The sequence below is a fragment of the Salmo salar genome, chromosome 12 (assembly GCF_965601325.2).
Source record: "Salmo salar chromosome 12, fSalSal1, whole genome shotgun sequence".
Classification (NCBI taxonomy): domain Eukaryota; kingdom Metazoa; phylum Chordata; class Actinopteri; order Salmoniformes; family Salmonidae; genus Salmo; species Salmo salar.
In genome coordinates, this window is record NC_138302.1 from 54794191 (window position 1) to 54812995 (window position 18805).

The 18805-nt window shown below is 40.0% G+C and overlaps 1 protein-coding gene and 1 pseudogene across 2 annotated transcripts; one reads left to right on the top strand and one right to left on the bottom strand.

The window, feature by feature from the left end:
- Window positions 1–790: 790 nt before the first annotated feature.
- Window positions 791–18381, bottom strand: LOC106565145 (uncharacterized). 2 transcript variants are annotated; one of them, XM_082959086.1, is made up of 21 exons: window positions 17903–18381; window positions 16729–17016; window positions 16182–16463; window positions 15625–15918; window positions 15117–15401; window positions 14619–14930; window positions 13762–14070; window positions 13113–13175; window positions 12923–12976; window positions 12634–12681; window positions 9477–9530; window positions 5795–6372; window positions 5484–5537; window positions 5332–5388; window positions 4416–4508; window positions 4235–4253; window positions 4095–4126; window positions 3533–3983; window positions 3358–3424; window positions 2995–3035; window positions 791–2851 (listed from the first exon to the last, which is right to left on the bottom strand). In XM_082959086.1, exons 2-12 carry the CDS (start codon window positions 16907–16909, stop codon window positions 6302–6304), a joined length of 1953 nt encoding a protein of 650 aa, XP_082815212.1. In that variant the 5' UTR covers window positions 16910–17016; window positions 17903–18381; the 3' UTR covers window positions 791–2851; window positions 2995–3035; window positions 3358–3424; window positions 3533–3983; window positions 4095–4126; window positions 4235–4253; window positions 4416–4508; window positions 5332–5388; window positions 5484–5537; window positions 5795–6301. The 2 variants fall into 2 exon arrangements, with proteins under 2 accessions (XP_082815212.1, XP_082815211.1); XM_082959085.1 differs by having other exon boundaries at window positions 3358–3983.
- The window catches only part of LOC145859582 (protein B4-like), a 29019-nt pseudogene continuing 28105 nt past the window's right edge, over window positions 17892–18805 (top strand).

Consider the following 18805-nt stretch of genomic DNA (forward strand, 5'->3'; position numbering starts at 1 on the left):
GGCACATGACAGCCCGCTTAGAGTTTGCCAAACGGCACCTTAAGGACTCTCAGGCCATGAGAAACAAGATTCTCTGGTCTGATGAAACCAAGATTGAAGTCTTTGGCCTGAATGCCAAGCATCACGTCTGGAGGAAACCTTGCACAAAACCTATGGTGATGCATGGTGGTGGAAACATCATGCTGTGGGGATGTTTTTCAGCAGCAGGGACTGGGAGACTAGTCAGGATCGAGGGAAAGATGAACAGAGCAAAGAACAGAGAGATTCTTGATGAAAACCTGCTCCAGAGCACTCTGGACCTCAGACTGGGGCAAATGTTTATCTTCCAATAGGATAGCGACCTTAAGCACACAGCCAAGACAACACAGGAGTGGCTTTGGGACAAGTCTCTGAATGTCCTTGAGTGGCCCAGACAGAATCCGGACTTGATCCCGGTCAAATATCTCTGGAGAGGTCTGAAAATAGCTGTGCAGCGACGCTCCACATCTAGCCTAACAGAACTTGAGAGGGTCAGAAAAGAATGGGAGAAACTCCCCAAATACAGGTGTGCCAAGCTTGTAGCATCATACCCAAGAGGATTTGAGGCTGTAATTTCTGCCAAAGGTGCTTCAGCAAAGTACTGAGTAATGGGTCTGAATACTTATTTAAATCTAATTTTCAGTTTTTATGTACAGAAATGGCCAGAAAAAGGTGACATAGACAACAGTACATATTTTCTGCATTTTCTTGAATAATCAAGATCAAAATCAAATCATGTAAAATACTAACAAAGACGAGGGAATGGTTGAAGTCTATTTATTCTGCTTACTTTATTGTTTTACAGAAGAGAGCATTTCAAACGGAGCAAAAAACATAGGATTTGTATTTACTGTACCTTAAATCTCTTATAGAATAGGGATTTATTTTTTATTTTATTTTATTTCACCTTTATTTAACAAGGTAGGCCAGTTGAGAACAAGTTCTCATTTACAACTGCGACCTGGCCAAGATAAAGCAAAGCAGTGCGACAAAATCAAAAACACAGAGTTACACATAAACAAACGTACAGTCAATAACACAATAATAAGATCTATGTACAGGTTGTACAGTGTATATGGGAGGTGAGGGGGGAGCCACCCCTTTTTCAACAAACAAAGCCATCCCCCATAGAATAATCGACTATCCTGACCGCTGGGCTCAAGTGTGCATCGAAACAGAATGTAAGCTCATGTTAACTGGAAAACAATGTAATGAAGTTGTGTTCTCACACCATTTACATCTTAACCACTCCGCAGTCACTGGACTAAAAGGCTAGAATGTGTCTACAACACTGTACATTGAAGGAGCGACTGAGGTGCTGAGTAAGTTGAAATTAAACTGGGAACCTGGAAAATAACAAGTAAACATGGAGGAATTGGGAGATTTGAAAAGCATTTAGGAAATCTATATTTTTCAGTTTTGATGATCTGATGTTGCCAACAATGTAAACATTTTTAAAACCAAATGTTATATTTTGTAGCTTATACAAAAAAGTATGTGGGCAATATCAATATCAATACTTTTGTTATAAGATCGGGCTTTTGGGGTTTGATAACTTTTGCCGCAAAAATTGTTAAATTAACATTAGACTTTTTCCCCAGTTTTTTGGGGTGCATCTGGCTTATATTATAAGCATATTTCAACGCAAGATGAATTTGACCCCAAAAAATGTCTTAGCAGTACCACTTCGGATCTTAATGACTTAATTTCAATTAATTTAACTTTATTTCCTAGTTACCTGTCTTTTTTAATTATGTGTGAATATGTTATATATTTATTGATTTTGAAATTGTCTGTATCTATCGATTTTGATCACCAATATATTTTATTTTGTAAATTGTATCAAACCGTTATGGAAGGAGGTATCACACAGATGACAGAATATATATAAATACAGTATATATTTACTTGGGCATTTACTTAAAATTTGTATTATGCCCCGGACCCCTCCAAAATCCCCCCCAAAAAATACTAACACATGAACAGATATTATGGATAGGCATGTAACACATGCCATTTGTCAATGTGTATTACAGTAAATTAAGGCAGTTCCAAGCATTTTGGGGGCCCTAAGCGAGATTTGCCCACCTCGCGGACAAAATATTTTAGTGGCCCCGCTCATGGCGGCGGAGAGAAACATTTGGAGGTTTAAAGTTAATGTCCTGCAATTCTACACATTTCGCCATGGGGCGGAGAGAACTTTGCAGTTATGAAGCTAATTTCCTGCAATTCAACACATTATGTCATTGTCGTTGAAATAATACAATTTGGGTTTAAAGATAATTTACTGCAATTCTACACATTTGGCCATGACTTATGCCATGTTCATTTGATATCCGAGTGAGAGTGACTAACAAAATCATTGGGGGCCCCTGGGTAGTAATTCGGCCATTACTACATGGCTTAGATAGCTGGCGAGACTAACTTGCTTAGCAATCTATAAAATCTTAGCTGACATGGGATAATTGAGTGACTGTCAGTGACTGACATAACAAGAGAAAAACTTCTGATGCAGAACCACATTTCTAAACTGCACGTTGTGTATTCTACTATCCTACGATTTCTTTGGAGGGGGGAGGGGCCTCTAGCGGCTGCTTACTGTATGTCGCTTATAGATAGAAACGGCACTGCGGTAGATGTATTAGATACTTATTTACAGTAACATGATGTGTGATAAATAAAGGACATCCTGAAAGAAAGAGTATTTCTGTGAGACATACAGAGAGCCAGTGGTGTAGTTTCAGTGTGTCTGCAGAAGACTGTACAACCCATCAGGCTGGGCTGAGGTTGCTGGTCTGTCGGGGATTGAGCTGTATACGTGGTACGTATCAGACTAGAGAAAAGAAACAGACAGTTTAACTTCAGTCCTTTAATTCTACAGTACTGTAAATGTAATGTCATTTAAAAGGATGTAACATCAATCTGAAACTGAGAGTCGATCACAATCACCAAACACAGTGGGTGATTCTAACTTACATTGTCGTTTTCAGATGACTTTCCATTTTCTTCAAAAGGACCTGTACAACACAGAAGGAGCCTGAGTGAGTGTTTGTGTGTGTGTGTGTGTGTGCGTGGGTGTGCACGTGTCAGTGTGGGTGTGGTTCTGCGTGTCACTTTGCTGTGCTTAATGTCCCTTCACACTTCTCCTCCTGACTCAAACCATCCTGTAGACGTACAGCTCTATTCTCATGCTCTAACACATTATCTTATGTATAACTTATATACATACATGCTTACTGATATGACTACCTCAGACCAACATCCAAGCCTAAACAACTTTGAGTCCTATAGAAAGCCCTACATGTTATGAATCAGTGGGAAATAGTTAAATAGACAAACCTAATGGTATAGATGTGGATGGTACAGAAGTGATCAGGTTGTAGACCCCTGCATTCTCTGAATCAGCCTGGAGGAAAGAGAGAGAAAGGTCCTTATTGTCCCTCAGACTGTCTGCCTGTCCGTACGAAAACAAGTATGTATCTATATCCAAGGCTATTATTTTTGCTGTACTTACATCTTCATTTGCAGATACCTGCACAGGAACTGCATCTCACAGAGAGAGACAAAGTAAGAGGTTGTGTGTCTCTGTGTGTGTGTGTGTGTGTGTGTGTGGGGGGGGGGGGGGGGGGGGGTCAGAAGAAGTGAAAATAACAGGGCTTGATGTGACTTCACACTTCTCCTCCTAACTCAAACCACCCTGGAGACTTACAGCTCTGTTCTCACGCTTTCAAGATGCTCTGACTGAAAAATGTAAGTCAGTATGGTTGGCATTGAGTGATTAAGTGTTATTGTGCTGAGGGTCCCAAATTCACATCCAGGTCAGGAAGACGGGTATAGAAGACATTCTGTTACAAACTCACCTGAGGGCAAAAACGTGGACGGTACATAAGTGATGAGAGAATAGATCCCAGCATCCCTTGAATCCAACATGTCTGCACTGCTCATAGCTCCCATCACCAAATCACCTACAACAGAAAATAAATAAAAATTAAATTAGAATTTGTGTTTGTACATGCATGTGTGTAGTTGTGTTAGTAGTGTGTGCAGTGTTTGATGTATTTAGTTTTGGAACATACATTGGCTGTGATCATCCTGTCTGGTTGTAGGTCTGTACAACATAAAAGTATAAGAAGGTTGTGGTAAGAACATCTCATCATGGACAATACAGAACTAAAGGTTGATACAATCTGCATCATATTCACAAGGGAATTCTTACCTCTGAGAATTGGTTTTCTCTGAAAAACAAATGAGGCTAAATGAATTATATTGAATATAGTCTAACCTATACAATATGATCAAAAGGAGTTGAAAGATTAACCCATGTCAAAGGCACTAACATTAATATGAGAAGGAAAATGTTTGCAAATTATTTGTTATACAAAATCAGAAGTACTCACTGGTCCTCCTGCAGAGATAGACAGCTGTCAATCCCATCAGGAACACGCCCACTCCAGAAGCCATACACACTGCTGTCTGCCATAATTGCACCGCTGTTTGGTGACATGATGTCATCAGAAGAGTTCATTAGCTCTTAATCTAAATGTAAATACTTCAATGGTAGACAGGTGTTAGAAAACCACATTATTATTAGTCTTGGTAAACGTTTCTGTTTTCATATATGTGAGAAAAGTCAGCTAGTTAGCTAAACATTTTACATTTGAGTTTGTGAAGGAATATGTTATGTTTGTGCTTTTCTAATAACCAATTAGACTGGGTTCATGCAACTGACTAATTGATCGTGACTGGGAGGAAGCTTCACTATCAGTATAAGCAATTTGGCAGTGCGCCAAGAACATTGTTTGGAAAACCGGAAGGGGTGTCTTAGTTTCAAAGTCTCAGCTTGAAGAGAAGAAGCCTCGTGAGGTATTGGTTGGTCACATGCATGAACCAAACGTTAATGATGAATTAATTATGAATAATGAATAAGCTAAATCTTGCAAATATAACTTGTCTGTTTAAGCAGTATATAAGACAACTAATGGGACTTCTCCGGCGGAGCTCCCGACCGACGTTTACTATGGTACATTAAGTTTGTTGGAACCTCTCCAGCTTGTTGATAATAAAGAATGATTAATTTAATATTGACTTCAGGTGTCACTGATGGAAATTTCTACGACACGTTATTTAGCAGAGGTTCTTATCCAGAGTGACTTACATTAGTGCATTCCTCTTAAGATAGCTTGGTGAGGCAACAACATATCACAATCACAACAAGTACATTTTCCCTCAACAAAGTAGTTATCAGCAAAGTCAGTTCTAGCAGGAAAAGAAAAGTACATTTTTGCTGTGGGATTACTAAATAAGGATACTTACACAAAACTATTTTTGGACTGTTTGAATTCACAACGCTGTCTGTGGAGCTTTGACCTCCTGTGCACATACAAGATAGAGACAGTTTGTTAACACTTAACACACATCACAACTTAGTCAACACCAATAAACAGAAATCGTGTGGCCAGACTCACTTTCAGTTGGACTCTTTGGGGTGTCAGTTGTCAAAGTAGGACTAACAGTCAAATCTGGTGCAAAGCAAAGTCATTGGATCTGGTTATACAATAAGGTATCTTAATGGGAACGATTTTTTTTCAAAATGCGCTGTGGCGCCCCCTATCCTAGGGTATCCTCAAGAGGTTAATGGGATGATTTAATCAATCCAATATCAACCTCTTTTCTAGTAATTAGGCACATTTGTGATGAAAAAATAATACAAAGACCTGGGTTAGAAGTCAATAAGTCAATCTTTTTCAGTTTTACTAACTAAAGATGACCAACACACCTGATGTAGGATTCACTGCTGTGCTGGGGGCCAAAGGAGAGGTCAAACCTGGTGAGAAGAGATGAGAAGAGAAGTGTAAATTTGTTTCAAATAAAATAAAATGTTTTTTGTCACATGCGCCGAATAAAACAGGTGTTACAATACAACCTTACCATGAAACACTGCAGTTACAATGCAGTTTTTTTTAAGAAGAAAATATTTGCTAAAAAAATTCTAAACAATTTTTTTTTACAAACATTTAAAAAAGTAACACAATAAAATAACAATAACGAGGCTATATATAGGAGGTAATTCAGGTAATATGTATATATAGGAAGGTGTAAAGTGACTATACATAGGTAATAAACAGTGAGCAGCAGCAGCGTAAAAAAGGAGGTCAATGCAAATAGTCTGGTTAGCCATTTGATTAACTGTTTAGCAGTCTTATTGCTTGGGGAAGAAGCTGTTAACAGTTAACACACATCACAACTTAATAAACACCAATAAACAAAAATATTTTCAGTTTTACTAACTAAAGATGACCAACACACTTGATGTAGGATTCACTGCTGTGCTGGGGGCCAAAGGAGAGGTCAAACCTGGTGAGAAGAGATGAGAAATGTACATTTGTTTCATATCAAATAAAATAACAGGTGTTACAATACAACCTTACAATGAAACACTTACTTTCAACAATGCATTTTTTTTAAAGTAAGAAAATATATGCTATTTTTTTATAAATAATTAAATAAATTAAATTAAAAAAACGTTTTAAAAAGTAACAATAAAATAACGAGGCTATTTACAGGAGGTAATATGTATATGTAGGAAGGTGTAAAGTGACTATGCGTAATAAGGTAATAAACAACGAGTAGCAGCAGAATAAAAAAGGAGGTCAATGCAAATAGTCTGTTTAGCCATTTCATTACCTCTTTAGCAGTCTTATAGCTTGGGGGTAGAAGCTGTTAAGGAGCCTTTTGGACCTAAACTTGGCAATCCGGTACCACTTGCCATGCGGTAGCAGAGAGAACAGTTTATGACATGGGTGGCTGGAGTCTTTGACAATATTTAGGGCCTTCCTCTGACCCCGCCTGGTATAGATGTTCTGGATGGCAGGAAGCTTGTCCCCAGTGATGTACTGGACCGTACGCACTAACCTCTGCGGTCGGATGCCGAGCAGTTGCCATACCATGCGGTGATGCAATCAGTCAGGATGCTCTCGATGGTGCAGCTGTATAACTTTTTGAGGATCTGAGGACCCATGCCAAATCTTTTCAGTCTCCTGAGAGGGCATAGGCATTGCCATGCCTTCTTCATGACTGTCTTGGTGTGTTTGGAGCATGATAGTTTCTTAGTGATGTGGACACCAAGGAAGTTGAAGCTCTCGAACTCGCTCAACTACAGCCCAGTCGATGTGAATGGGGGCGTGCTGAGGGAGTGCTTGTTGTCTTGGCATCACACTGCCAGGTCTCTGACCTCCTCCCTGTAGGCTGTCTCATCAATGTCAGGCCTACCACCATTGTGTTGTCAACAAACTTAATGATGGTGTTGGAGACGTGCATGACCACGCAATTGTGGGTGAACAGGGAGTACACAAGGGGACTCAACACACACCTTTGACTGGCCCCTGTGTTGAGGATCAGCGAGGCAGATGTGTTGTTACCTACTCTTACCACCTGGGGACAGTCTGTCAAGATGTCCAGGATCCAGTTGCAGAGGGAGGATTTTAGGCCCTGGGTCCTTAGCTTAGTGATAAGCTTTAAGGGGAACTATGGTGTTGAACGCTGAGCTTAAGTTAACAAACAGCATTCTCATGTAGGTGTTCCTTTTGTCCAGGTGGTATAAAAGGCAGTGTGGAGACCAATAGCGATTGCGTCATTTGTGGACATGTTGGGGTGGTATGTGAATTGTAGTGGGTTTAGGGTTTCTAGGATGATGGTATTGATGTGAGCCATGACCAGCCTTTGAGAGCACTTCATGGCTACAGATGTGAGTGCTACGGGCCAGTAGTCATTTAGGCAGGTTACCTTGGTGTTCTTGGACACAGGGACTATGGTGGTCTGCTTGTTGTTATTACAGACTCGGTCAGGGAGAGGTTGAAAATGTCAGTGAAGACACATGCCAGTTGGTCAGTGCATGCTCTCAGTACGTGTCCTGGTAATCCGTCTGGCCCTGCAGCCTTGTGAATGTTGACCTTTTTAAAGGTCTTACTCACATCGGCTACGAAGAGTGTGATCTCATAGTCGTCTGGAACAGCTGGTGCTCTCCTGCATGGTTCAGTGTTGCATGCCTCGAAGCAAGTATAGAAGGCATTTAGCTCGTCTGGTAGGCTTTCGTCACTGGGCAGCTGACGCCTGGGTTTCCCTTTGTAATCCGGAATCATTTGCAAGCAATGCCACATCCGATGAGCATCAGAGCCAGTGTAGTAGGATTCAATTTTAGCCCTGTATTGATGCTTTGCCTGTTTGATGGTTTGTCTGAGGGCATAGCGGGATTTCTTATAAGCATCCGGATTAGTGTCCCGCTCCTTGAAAGCGGCAGCTTTAGCTTTTTGCTCAGTGGGGATGTTGCCTGTATTCCATGGCTTCTGGTTGGCATATGTACGTACAGATGAAGTCGGTGACTGATGTGATTTACTCCTCAATGCCATTGAATGAATCCCAAAACATATTCCAATCTGTGCTAGCAAAACAGTCCTGTAGCTTAGCATGCGCGTTACCTGACCACTTCCGTAATGATCGAGTCATTGGTAAGTCTTGCTTGAATTTTTGCTTGTTAGCAGGAATCAGGAGGATAGAATTATGGTCAATTTAGCCAAATGGAGGGTGAAGGACAGATTTGTACGAGTCTCTGTGTGTGTGGAGTAAAGGTGGTCTAGAATTGTTTTTCCTCTGGTTGCACGTTTGACATGCTGGTAGAAATTAGGACAAATGGATTTTAGATTTCCTGCATTAAAGTCCCCAGCTCTAGGAGCGCCGCTTCTGGATGAGCATTCTCTTGTTTGCTTATGGTCTCTCTTGGTAAATAATGTGGTCTGCAGCTTATCATGAGATACTCTACCTCAGGCAAGCAAAACCTCTAGACTTCCTTATTAATATTAGAGATCGCGCACCACCTGTTATTGACAAACAGACACAGACCACCACCCCTCGTCTTACCGGAGGGTTATTGTTCTGTCTTGCCGATGCACGGAAAACACAGCCAACTGTTTATTTTCCATGTCCTCATTCAGCCATGACTCAGTGAAACATAAGACACGGATGGTAAAGCGGGATTATCCACTTGCAGACAAATTCTCACCAAGCATTATGATCTGCGGCCCCTGTATTGGCGTCTCATAATCATGCGAATGACGGGGCTTTGGGCCTGGTCCGGGAAGAGACGTAAATCTTTCTCCTCCAATTCATTGAGTAATCGCTGTTCTGATGTCCAGAAGCTCTTTTCGGTCATAAGAGACGGTGGCAGAAACATTATGTACCAAACAAGTTACAAACAACGCAATAAAAAGACCAAGAATGGCAGAATTGGTTAGGAACCCGTATAACGGCAGCCATCCCCTCCAGGGGCCATTCATATCTAAGAAAAGCACAACAAAATAAAGTGAACGTACAAGCAGCTATGAATAAATCTATGAGTAAACCTGTTGGAGCTTTAGTGAATTAGAGTGAACTAAAAATGTAATTGCAAAGTAAGGGATACTTACTAGTTGGTCTCACTGTGACGTCAGTGGTCAAAGTAGAAGTAACAGTCGAAACTACTGGAAAGTTATACAAGTCAATTCTCTATCTGACTACACAAGAAGAAAGGTATTCATTATTTCTGATAGAGAACAACACAACTCAGTCAGTAGAAAGATGAAATGTTCACAATTTCATAATTTGGCATAGTATTATTAAAACCCAGACCCTTAAAAGCTTATGGTGTACCATGGGATGCCCCGTTAACATCCCACATAATGCTTACATGGATATTCCCTTCATTAATTTGTAGAATGGTCTCTGCCACTTATGATTGCCTGCTGTCTGTTAAATTTTATTTTTATTTCATCTTTATTTAACCAGGTAGGCAAGTTGAGAACAAGTTCTCATTTACAACTGCGACCTGGCCAAGATAAAGCAAGCAGTTTGACACATACAACAACACAGAGTTACACATGGAGTTGAACAAATATACAGTCAATATTAAAGTAGAAAAATAAGTCTATATACAAAGTGAGCAAATGAGGTGAGATAAGGGAGGTATAGGCAAAAAAGGCCATGGTGGCAAAGTAAATACAATATAGCAAGTAAAACACTGGAATGGTAGATTTGCAGTGGAAGAAAGTGCAAAGTAGAAATAGAAATAATGGGGTGCAAAGAAGCTAAATAAATAAATAAATAAATACAGTAGGGGAAGAGGTAGTTGTTTGGGCAAAATTATAGATGGGCAATGTACAGCTGCAGTAATCTGCTCTGACAGCTGGTGCTTAAAGCTAGTGAGGGAGATAAGTGTTTCCAGTTTTAGTTTCCAGTTTAGGAGGAATTGGCTTTGGGGGTGACCAGAGAGATATACCTGCTGGAGCGCGTGCTACAGGTGGGTGCTGCTATGGTGACCAGCGAGCTGAGATAAGGGGGAACTTTACCTAGCAGGGTCTTGTAGATGACCTGGAGCCAGTGGGTTTGTGACGAGTATGAAGCGACGGCCAGCCAACGACAGCGTACAGGTCGCAGTGGTGGGTAGTATATGGGACTTTGGTGACAAAACAGATGGCACTGTGATAGACTGCATCCAATTTATTGAGTACGGTATTGGAGGCTATTTTGTAAATGACATCGCCGAAGTCGAGGATTGGTAGGATGGTCCGTTTTACGAGGGTATGTTTGGCAGCATGAGTGAAAGATGCTTTGTTGCAAAATAGGAAGCCAATTCTAGATTTAATTTTGGATTGGAGATGTTTGATGTGAGTCTGGAAGGAGAGTTTACAGTCCAACCAGACACCTAGGTATTTGTAGTTGTCCACATATTCTAGGTCAGAACCGTCCAGAGTAATGATGCTGGACGGACGGGCAGGTGCAGGCAGCGATTTACTTGTATTTAAGAGCAGTCGGAGGCCACGGAAGGAGAGTTGTATGGCATTGAAGCTCGTCTGGAGGGTAGTTAACACAGTGTCCAAAGAAGGGCCAGAAGTATACAGAATCGTGTCATCTGCGTAGAGGTGGATCAGAGACTCACCAGCAGCAAGAGCAACATCATTGATGTATACAGAGAGTCGGCCCAAGAATTGAACCCTGTGGCACCCCCATAGAGACTGCCAGAGGCCCGGACAACAGGCTCTCCGATTTGACACACGGAACTCTATCAGAGAAGTAGTTGGTGAACCAGGCGAGGCAATCATTTGAGAAACAAAGGCTGTTGAGTCTGCTGATGAGGATGTGGTGATTGACAGAGTCGAAAGCCTTGTCCAGGTCAATGAATACGGCTGCACAGTATTGTTTCTTATCGATGGCGGTTAAGATATCGTTTAGGACCTTGAGCGTGGATGAGGTGCACCCATGACCAGCTCTGAAACCAGATTGCATAGCGGAGAAGGTGCGGTGAGATTCGAAATGGTCAGTAATCTGTTTGTTGACTTGGCTTTCGAAGACTTTAGAGAGGCAGGGTAGGATAGATAGAGGTCTGTAGAAGTTTGGGTCAAGAGTGTCCCCCCTTTGAAGAGGGGGATGACCGCAGCTGCTTTCCAATCTTTGGGAATCTCAGACGACACGAAAGAGAGGTTGAACAGGCTAGTAATAGGGGTTGCTCTACATTGGGTGTCACTCTAGTATGGAACCGTGAAATGCAGGGATTGGGGCACGACCTGAACTGCTATACCATTTGGGAAAATGTATTTGTTACCTCTAAAAACCCAGCACACCAGACTATACATTATAAGCTTAGACATAGAAGTTATGCAACCCCATTTAAAAGTTTTAAGATGAAGCTGACTCCTACTACAATATGTGATAGATGTCATATGAATGCTGTTGTAACACTAATGTTTTTGGAATGTCCTGTGTGTCCCAGTTCTGGTCACATATCTCAGATTTCCTTGCAAAAATGTGTTTCCCTGTGATGATCCACCTTTATTTTTGTTGAACTCTCAAACTCTTCATATGTACTACAACTGGTTCAGAAAATAATCATTTATGCGGCGTTAACAGCAGTAAAAAAGTTTATCCTTAGTGGATTACCCCTACAATCCTCTTGCCTCAAAAATAGTTAGCACATTTTCAAGATATTGTTCGTATAGCGCGATCAGTGGCCATGATAAACAAAGCTCTGGCAAATACTATTGAGGCATGGGATGTATTAACCAAAACTCTATCAGATATCAACACCTCTTGAACAAGCAATGGACCTACATGGTAAGGGAGTTGGGGGACGACGTTTTATCTTCTGAGAATAATATAGAATCTTTTTTATTGGAAACTCCACTTCCTTCCTGGAAATGTCTCATTTGTCTGAGAAAAGACAGTCAGCTAGAGATGGATGCTTAACCAGAACGCTTTCTGTGGAGCTTTGACCTCCTGGGCACACGCAAGAGAGAGACTGTTTAATAACAGTTAACACACAACACAACTTATTACGCCACTAAACTAAAATCATGTGGCCACTTTGGGGTGTCAGTTGTCAAAGTAGAACTAGTAGTTGAACCTGGTGCAAAGCAAAGTCATTGGATCTGATTATACAAAAATGAAGGTATTTAAATGGGTTGATTTAATTAACGAGATATAAACCTCTTTTTTTAATCAGGGGAAATTAAGAGGAAAAACCTGGGTAAAATAAATCTAGTCTATTTGTTTAGGTCCTATATGCTAACTAGAGAAAGATGACTAACACACCTGATGTAGGGTTCACTGCCGTGCTGGGGGTCAAAGGAGAGGTCAAACCTGGTGAGAAGAGATAACACAAGAACAAATGTAAATTAATTTCATATCTAAGGTCATTCAATAAGCAGAAAGAGAGAAGTACACTACACATTACTTACAAATCAGATGGACTAAAATTACACAAATCTGGACTGAAATTACAAGCAGCAATGAATGGGTCAATTCATAAGTTGGATGGAGCTTTAGTGAATTAATGTGAACAAAAATATACATGTAGGTTAAAATTAGTGGATCTACTTACTGGAAGTTGCTGTCACTGTGGTGTCTGGGGTCAAAGTAGAAGTAACAGTTGAAACTAGTGGAAAGCAATATGATTACACAAGAATAAGGTATTACATAATGTTCGTCTCTTAATTTTACAGGCCCGTAATCTAAACTCTCGACTGTATAATTACTATTTGCAGAGATGGAAATTTAGTGGCCCAACACACCTTCTGTAGGACTCACTGTTGTGCTGGGAGGCAAAGTAGATCTAGGACCTGGAGTCAAACCCACTGAGATAACACATATTAATGAAATTAGCATTTTATTAAAGATCGTATTAATGATTATCATGTTGTTGTTGGCCTTTTTAAATTCCTTTATGACTTGTCTTTTCAAAGTGGGCAAAGTAAGACTATAAAAATCACTACGGACAGATTGCTTCTAGTCCTGGTAGATTATATTTCTCCTCATTATAGAGATGATAAGACCAATTCATAAGGTGATAAAGTCTTTCAGGACAGATAAGGTGCTGATTGTTGTTGACAGCTTCCTAGAATGAAGTCACCATGTTATCTAACAGCAGAAGTATAACAGCACATAGATACGATCTAAACACTGAACCAGTTCAACAAAGAATTTAAACTACACAACCTGGGACTCAATACCAGATCAACCTGGGATCTGGCCCAGAATAAGGCAGTGTGGAGATCCATATGTCAAAGTGCTATGCTCCAAGAAGCGAGCAAAAGTGAGTGATTGAGTTATTGGGGGAGGGAGGGTCAGAATTAATATAGTCATATTAAACAAATCAAAGGGTAGTCAGATCATGAAGACCTGCAGCCCTGATAGATTCTTAATGTATAGATAATGACTCACCTGTAAAGCTGTACCCATCACTGCGTGGAGAGAGAGAGTTTGGTCCTGAGCTCACTCTGTAGTCACAGCTCACCTCCTTACGTTTCACTGTCTGAAGACGTCTGATCAGATCACTCTCAACCACAGAGAATTGACAGAAGCAGCAATTGGAATCTGTGTGTTTCTTCTTCCTGATGTGTGCTCTAAAAATACGCTTACTCTGCTCTCCAACATACAGGTTACAGGTGGTGTCATTACTGACAGAGCCAGGAATTAAACAGGTGATGATGAAGTTCTCTTTCAGACTGACTGTAATATTTGGTTTCTGACCTGTTGGGAGAGGACAACGACTTAATGAAGTACAAGGCACACTATTCTGCATATAAAAATATACTGTAGAGCCTACAGTCTTTCACAATGCAAGTTCAAATCATGATGGTCATAAACATAACATGGACTTGTGATTTGTTTAACTATTTTGAATTAACTTGGACTGTGATTTAAAAACATTAATTCAAATTAATTGATTTGTTCAAAATAAGTTAGCAATAAATTAAGCATTTGTCCAATGGGCACAGACGTCAGTTCCACACCTAGTTTTGATTTACATTTGATTGAGTTGACAGCTAATGTGAATTCAAAGAGAAATCAACAACATTTCAGCCATGTCATTGGATTGAGGTTCAAGTTGGGTGAAAAAAAGACAAACATTCCCCAAATTATTTCAGCAAATCCAATACATTTTCCACATTGATTTAATGTCATCAGAAGGAAAACTATTTTTTGTTGAAAAGACAGTTTTTGCCCATACTTATAAGTCTGCACTTAAAAAATGTACATACAATACATATTTCTGTAGTTTTATGGAAGTATCTTACCTATAATAATGTATTTATCACTGCGGGGAGACAGAGAGGGTGATCCTGTGTTCACTCTATAGTCACAGCTCACATCTCTCTCCAACTGCAGATGCCTGAACAGATCATTCTTAGTAACAGTGAAGGTACAGAATAGTTTGGATAATGCTGTGTTAAATCTCCTGACCCAAGCCTCTTTGTAGGCCTGAGTCTGGTCTCCAGTGTACAGGTTACAGCTATGACCATCACTGACAGACTCAGGAAGTACACAAATAATGGTGATGTCATGAGAAGATTCGTCATTGACACTAATGTCTGGTTTCTGAAGTTCACCTGTGAGGAGAACACATCAATAACTGTCCATACTGTAGGTTCATGAGAAAACAAACCTCTTTCTGTACTAGATAACTAAAAGAGTAAGAAATAAATAGTTTGTATGTTAGCATGACATTACGTATTCCAATCTGATTACAGTGAGCCAATCAGATCAGTGTATTCATAATAATAATACTATTTTACCAAGAATAGTGATAGGAGCAGGATGACTGTGCGTCGATGGATAGTGAGCCTCTACTGTGTAAAAACATCTCAGTTTGATCTCAGCAGATAAACGTTCACCTGCCCACAAGAGCAGCTCAGCCCCTGTGAGTGACCTCGTACAGGGTGAGGGTTTAGGATCTCTCCCCTCTGTGTAGAAGTAACACTGAGACACAGAGACAGATGGAGGAGTCTGACAGCTCAGCTGAACTGAGTCTCTCTCTCTGATGACTGTAGAACTCACTGTCAGCCTGGGAGGAGGGAGGTCTGTAATATCAGAATAAAGAAGTAAACCACTTTTAACAGTTTGCTAAAATACATTGCATGAAAAAATCCCTCAAAATCCAAAAGTGCATAACTTCATCTCTTATTGCTTCAGTCAGTATTTAAAATGTATATTATATAAATAATATACAATAATCTGGTGTGTTAATCTTGGACCAGAATAGAAAAACACAGGGTATAATAATACATAAACTACCCCGTTTACCCAGGAGAGTGACTGAGACAGGGTCACTGTAAGGAGAGTAGATAGACATCTCTACAGCATAGTAGATACATCTCATGTTGACCTTGGTGGTTCTACGTTGACCTGCCCATTCAAGCAGCTTGGTCCCTGTGAGTGACTGTTGACAGGATGTGGTTTGTTGGAGATGTTGTCTTTCCTCTATGTAGAAGTAACACTGAGACACAGAGGTAGATTGAGAAGTGTGACATCTCAGCTGAACTGTGTCTGTATCCCTGATGACTTCAGGACTCACTGTCAACCTGGGAGGAGGTGGGTCTGTGAGATCAGGAGAATAGTGTCTCTTTCAAAGTTGCATTTAAAAAACATTACAGGTAATCCATACATACTAATAGTATGGATACTCCTTTAATCAAATGTTCAACTATGTCAGCATTTATGTTTGTACAAAGTACAGTGAACCCTATCATTATGTGAAATGAAGACGTTTAGGAAATACGACAGAAGATCTCATTTTCAGAACGAGCATAATTAATATGGTATAACAGTGAAGTGTATCATTGTTTAAACCCCCTACTTACCCCGAACAGTGACTGAGACAGGGTTACTTAAAGGAGATGTGTGAGACTTCCCTACAGCATAGTAACAATTCACTTTGACCAAAGCTGGAAATGTTTGATCTGCCCTCTTCAGCAGCTCAGTTCCTGTTATTGTCTGCTTGCACGATGAGTCTGGAAGATTCTTCCTCCCCTCTATGTAGAAGTAACAGTGAGACACATGGAGAGATGGAGGAGTCTCACAACTCAGCTGAACTGATTCTCTCTCTCTGATGACTGTAGAACTCACTGTCAGCTGAGGAAGGTCTGTGAGAAAAGGGGAATTTAGCATTTAGTAGTTTTGAGAAATTTACTGATAGCCTAATCGCTCCTAGTTATTTCACACTTAAGGTTCTTGAGTCAATTACTTTATGCAGCGACAGTATTGGAAATGAAGGAGATATGATATATTGCTTGATTGCTTCATGTAATAGTTTATAACAACACACAGTATGATAACATATCACAAGAGGAACATGGTAATGATGGCACAACAGTACATTGTTTACAACCATTCAAATAGTCTTCTTACCCTGAATTGTGACTGTTGAAGGCTCACTGAACATGGATCTAAACTGTGAACCTGTAGCACTGTACTGACATTGTATTTTGACCTCAGCTGGTGAACTCTGACCTGTCCACCTCACCAGTAGTGTTCCTGTGAGTGTCTGTTGACAGGGTGATGGTAGGGTGAATTCCACTTGCCCTTCCATTTTGAAGTAACACTCAGAGACAGATGGAGGAGTCTGACAGTTCAGCTGAACTGAGTCTCTCTCTTTGATGACTGCAGGAATCACTGTCAGACTGGGCTGAGGAAGATCTGTGACAGAGGGATGATGGAGTGTATTTTTTAATTTAATTATAAATTCATTTTCAATGTTTAACTACTCATACAGATAATGTACCACTTAATATTATATGAGCTTGAAAGAGAAAAACAATTAAGACACTGTTGTCTATTTAACAATAAACAATGAGAACCTGTGGCAGGAACAGCCCTTAGGAGGGAGTTATCACACAATAATCCTCGGCTTCGATGGGCATTTTGCTTTTGTAAAACGGTTGCCAACATTTAAACAAAAGATTAAGGACACATCTTTCATTAAAGACGTATTATTGTTCTGAGTAAACTATTTTTTGTGTTTGTAAACGTTGCCGCACGAGAGCGATGCGCACAACGTTTGCAAACACAAAAAAAAGTCTATTCACTATTCCATTTGACTGCTCAATCCACTATCTCATCAGCCCAGCCAGGCAATTTATAAACTTGATCTCCACTGTAAAAAGAATTTAGATATTATATCCCATTTACTTTAGACTAGCATTTGGTTTTCAACAGCGGAGATTTGTATTAACCTTGCTGTCTGTCTCCGACATTTGCAACATTGTTTCAATATTGAAATCCGATCATCTCCAGCTGTCACAACGGAACATTTAGAATGATCCACCAGCTGGCTTGGGTACAAACCCTAGATTTGTGTCGGGACTACACGGAGTATACCAAACAGTCGGGGCATGGATTTTACAATGTATCGAAAGCATTCCATGGGGATGCTGACCCATGTTGACTCCGATGAATTCATCAAAATAACGTTTTTATTGAAAATATTTCAATCACTATTTCAATATTTTGGTAACCCGTTGTTTTGTCTGGTATCCTAAAATGTTCCATAATGCAGCTTTAAATTCATAATAATGATACTGACCTTTGGCTTTGATGTACTGGAAGGTATCTAGACATAACAAAATGGGTCATTATCATGCTCTTTTAGCCATTATGAAAAATAAGAAAACATGAGATGGGAACACTTTACACAAGCTGGCGAAGCAGAATAGCCTGGAATGCATTCACAGCCATGTTATCAAGCAGTGGTCATTCTTATCTGAACAAAATGTACAATAATGACAGAGAAATATAAATTAATAGGATGATCAATGGAATAAGACACACTTATTATAACCATAACATGTTGAAATATTAAGAGTTTCTAAAGTAAAAGACTAAAAGAGGGGAAAGAAGAATGGAATATCCTGTAGCACAAACAGATGATGGAACTTGGAACGGAAAAATAACTCACCGAAAAGGAGGATGAGCAAAAACAGACGACCAGCCATATCAGGGATGCACAAGGTCATTATTTAGACAGCTACATACATACTGTTAGTCTGACTTCACAGAAGATGGTGGCTGTGACTGGGACAAAGAATAAATGTTTCAATAGAAAAGTAGATGTGGTGCTTGTTCACAGGAAAACCACATGTCTCATATGACAACTGTGGGCTAATGTCATGTTGCAGAGGACAAAGAGGCTGAACATTCAGAATCATTTATCGGTCATTATTTTTAAGTTCTCAAGCTATCTGTCTTTAACAGATGTTATTTTGTATCATTATTGCCGACAATTCGATTTTTAAAACCAAACTAACTTGTCTGTATGAGAAAAATATTTATCTTCTACTTTCATATTTAATTTATGTTTGGTGAGTCATGTTTAATAATATGCCAGAGCAGTGAAGCTAAACTGATAAACGCAGTAAAGGAAAGGATGGAAGGAAGGAAGGAACGGAGGAGAGAAGAAGAAGCGAGTTCACACTACTCGGACTGATCA

What these genes read in the sequence shown, in the direction of transcription:
- LOC106565145 (XM_082959086.1), bottom strand. Translation starts at nt 16,909, where the DNA reads ATGGAAGGGCAAGTGGAATTCACCCTACCATCACCCTGTCAACAGACA. An exon ending in TTCAACAGTCACAATTCAGG is followed by an intron (nt 16,464 to 16,728) that starts GTAAGAAGACTA and finishes CTTTTCTCACAG; the next exon opens with ACCTTCCTCAGCTGACAGTG. An exon ending in TGTCTCAGTCACTGTTCGGG is followed by an intron (nt 15,919 to 16,181) that starts GTAAGTAGGGGG and finishes CTGATCTCACAG; the next exon opens with ACCCACCTCCTCCCAGGTTG.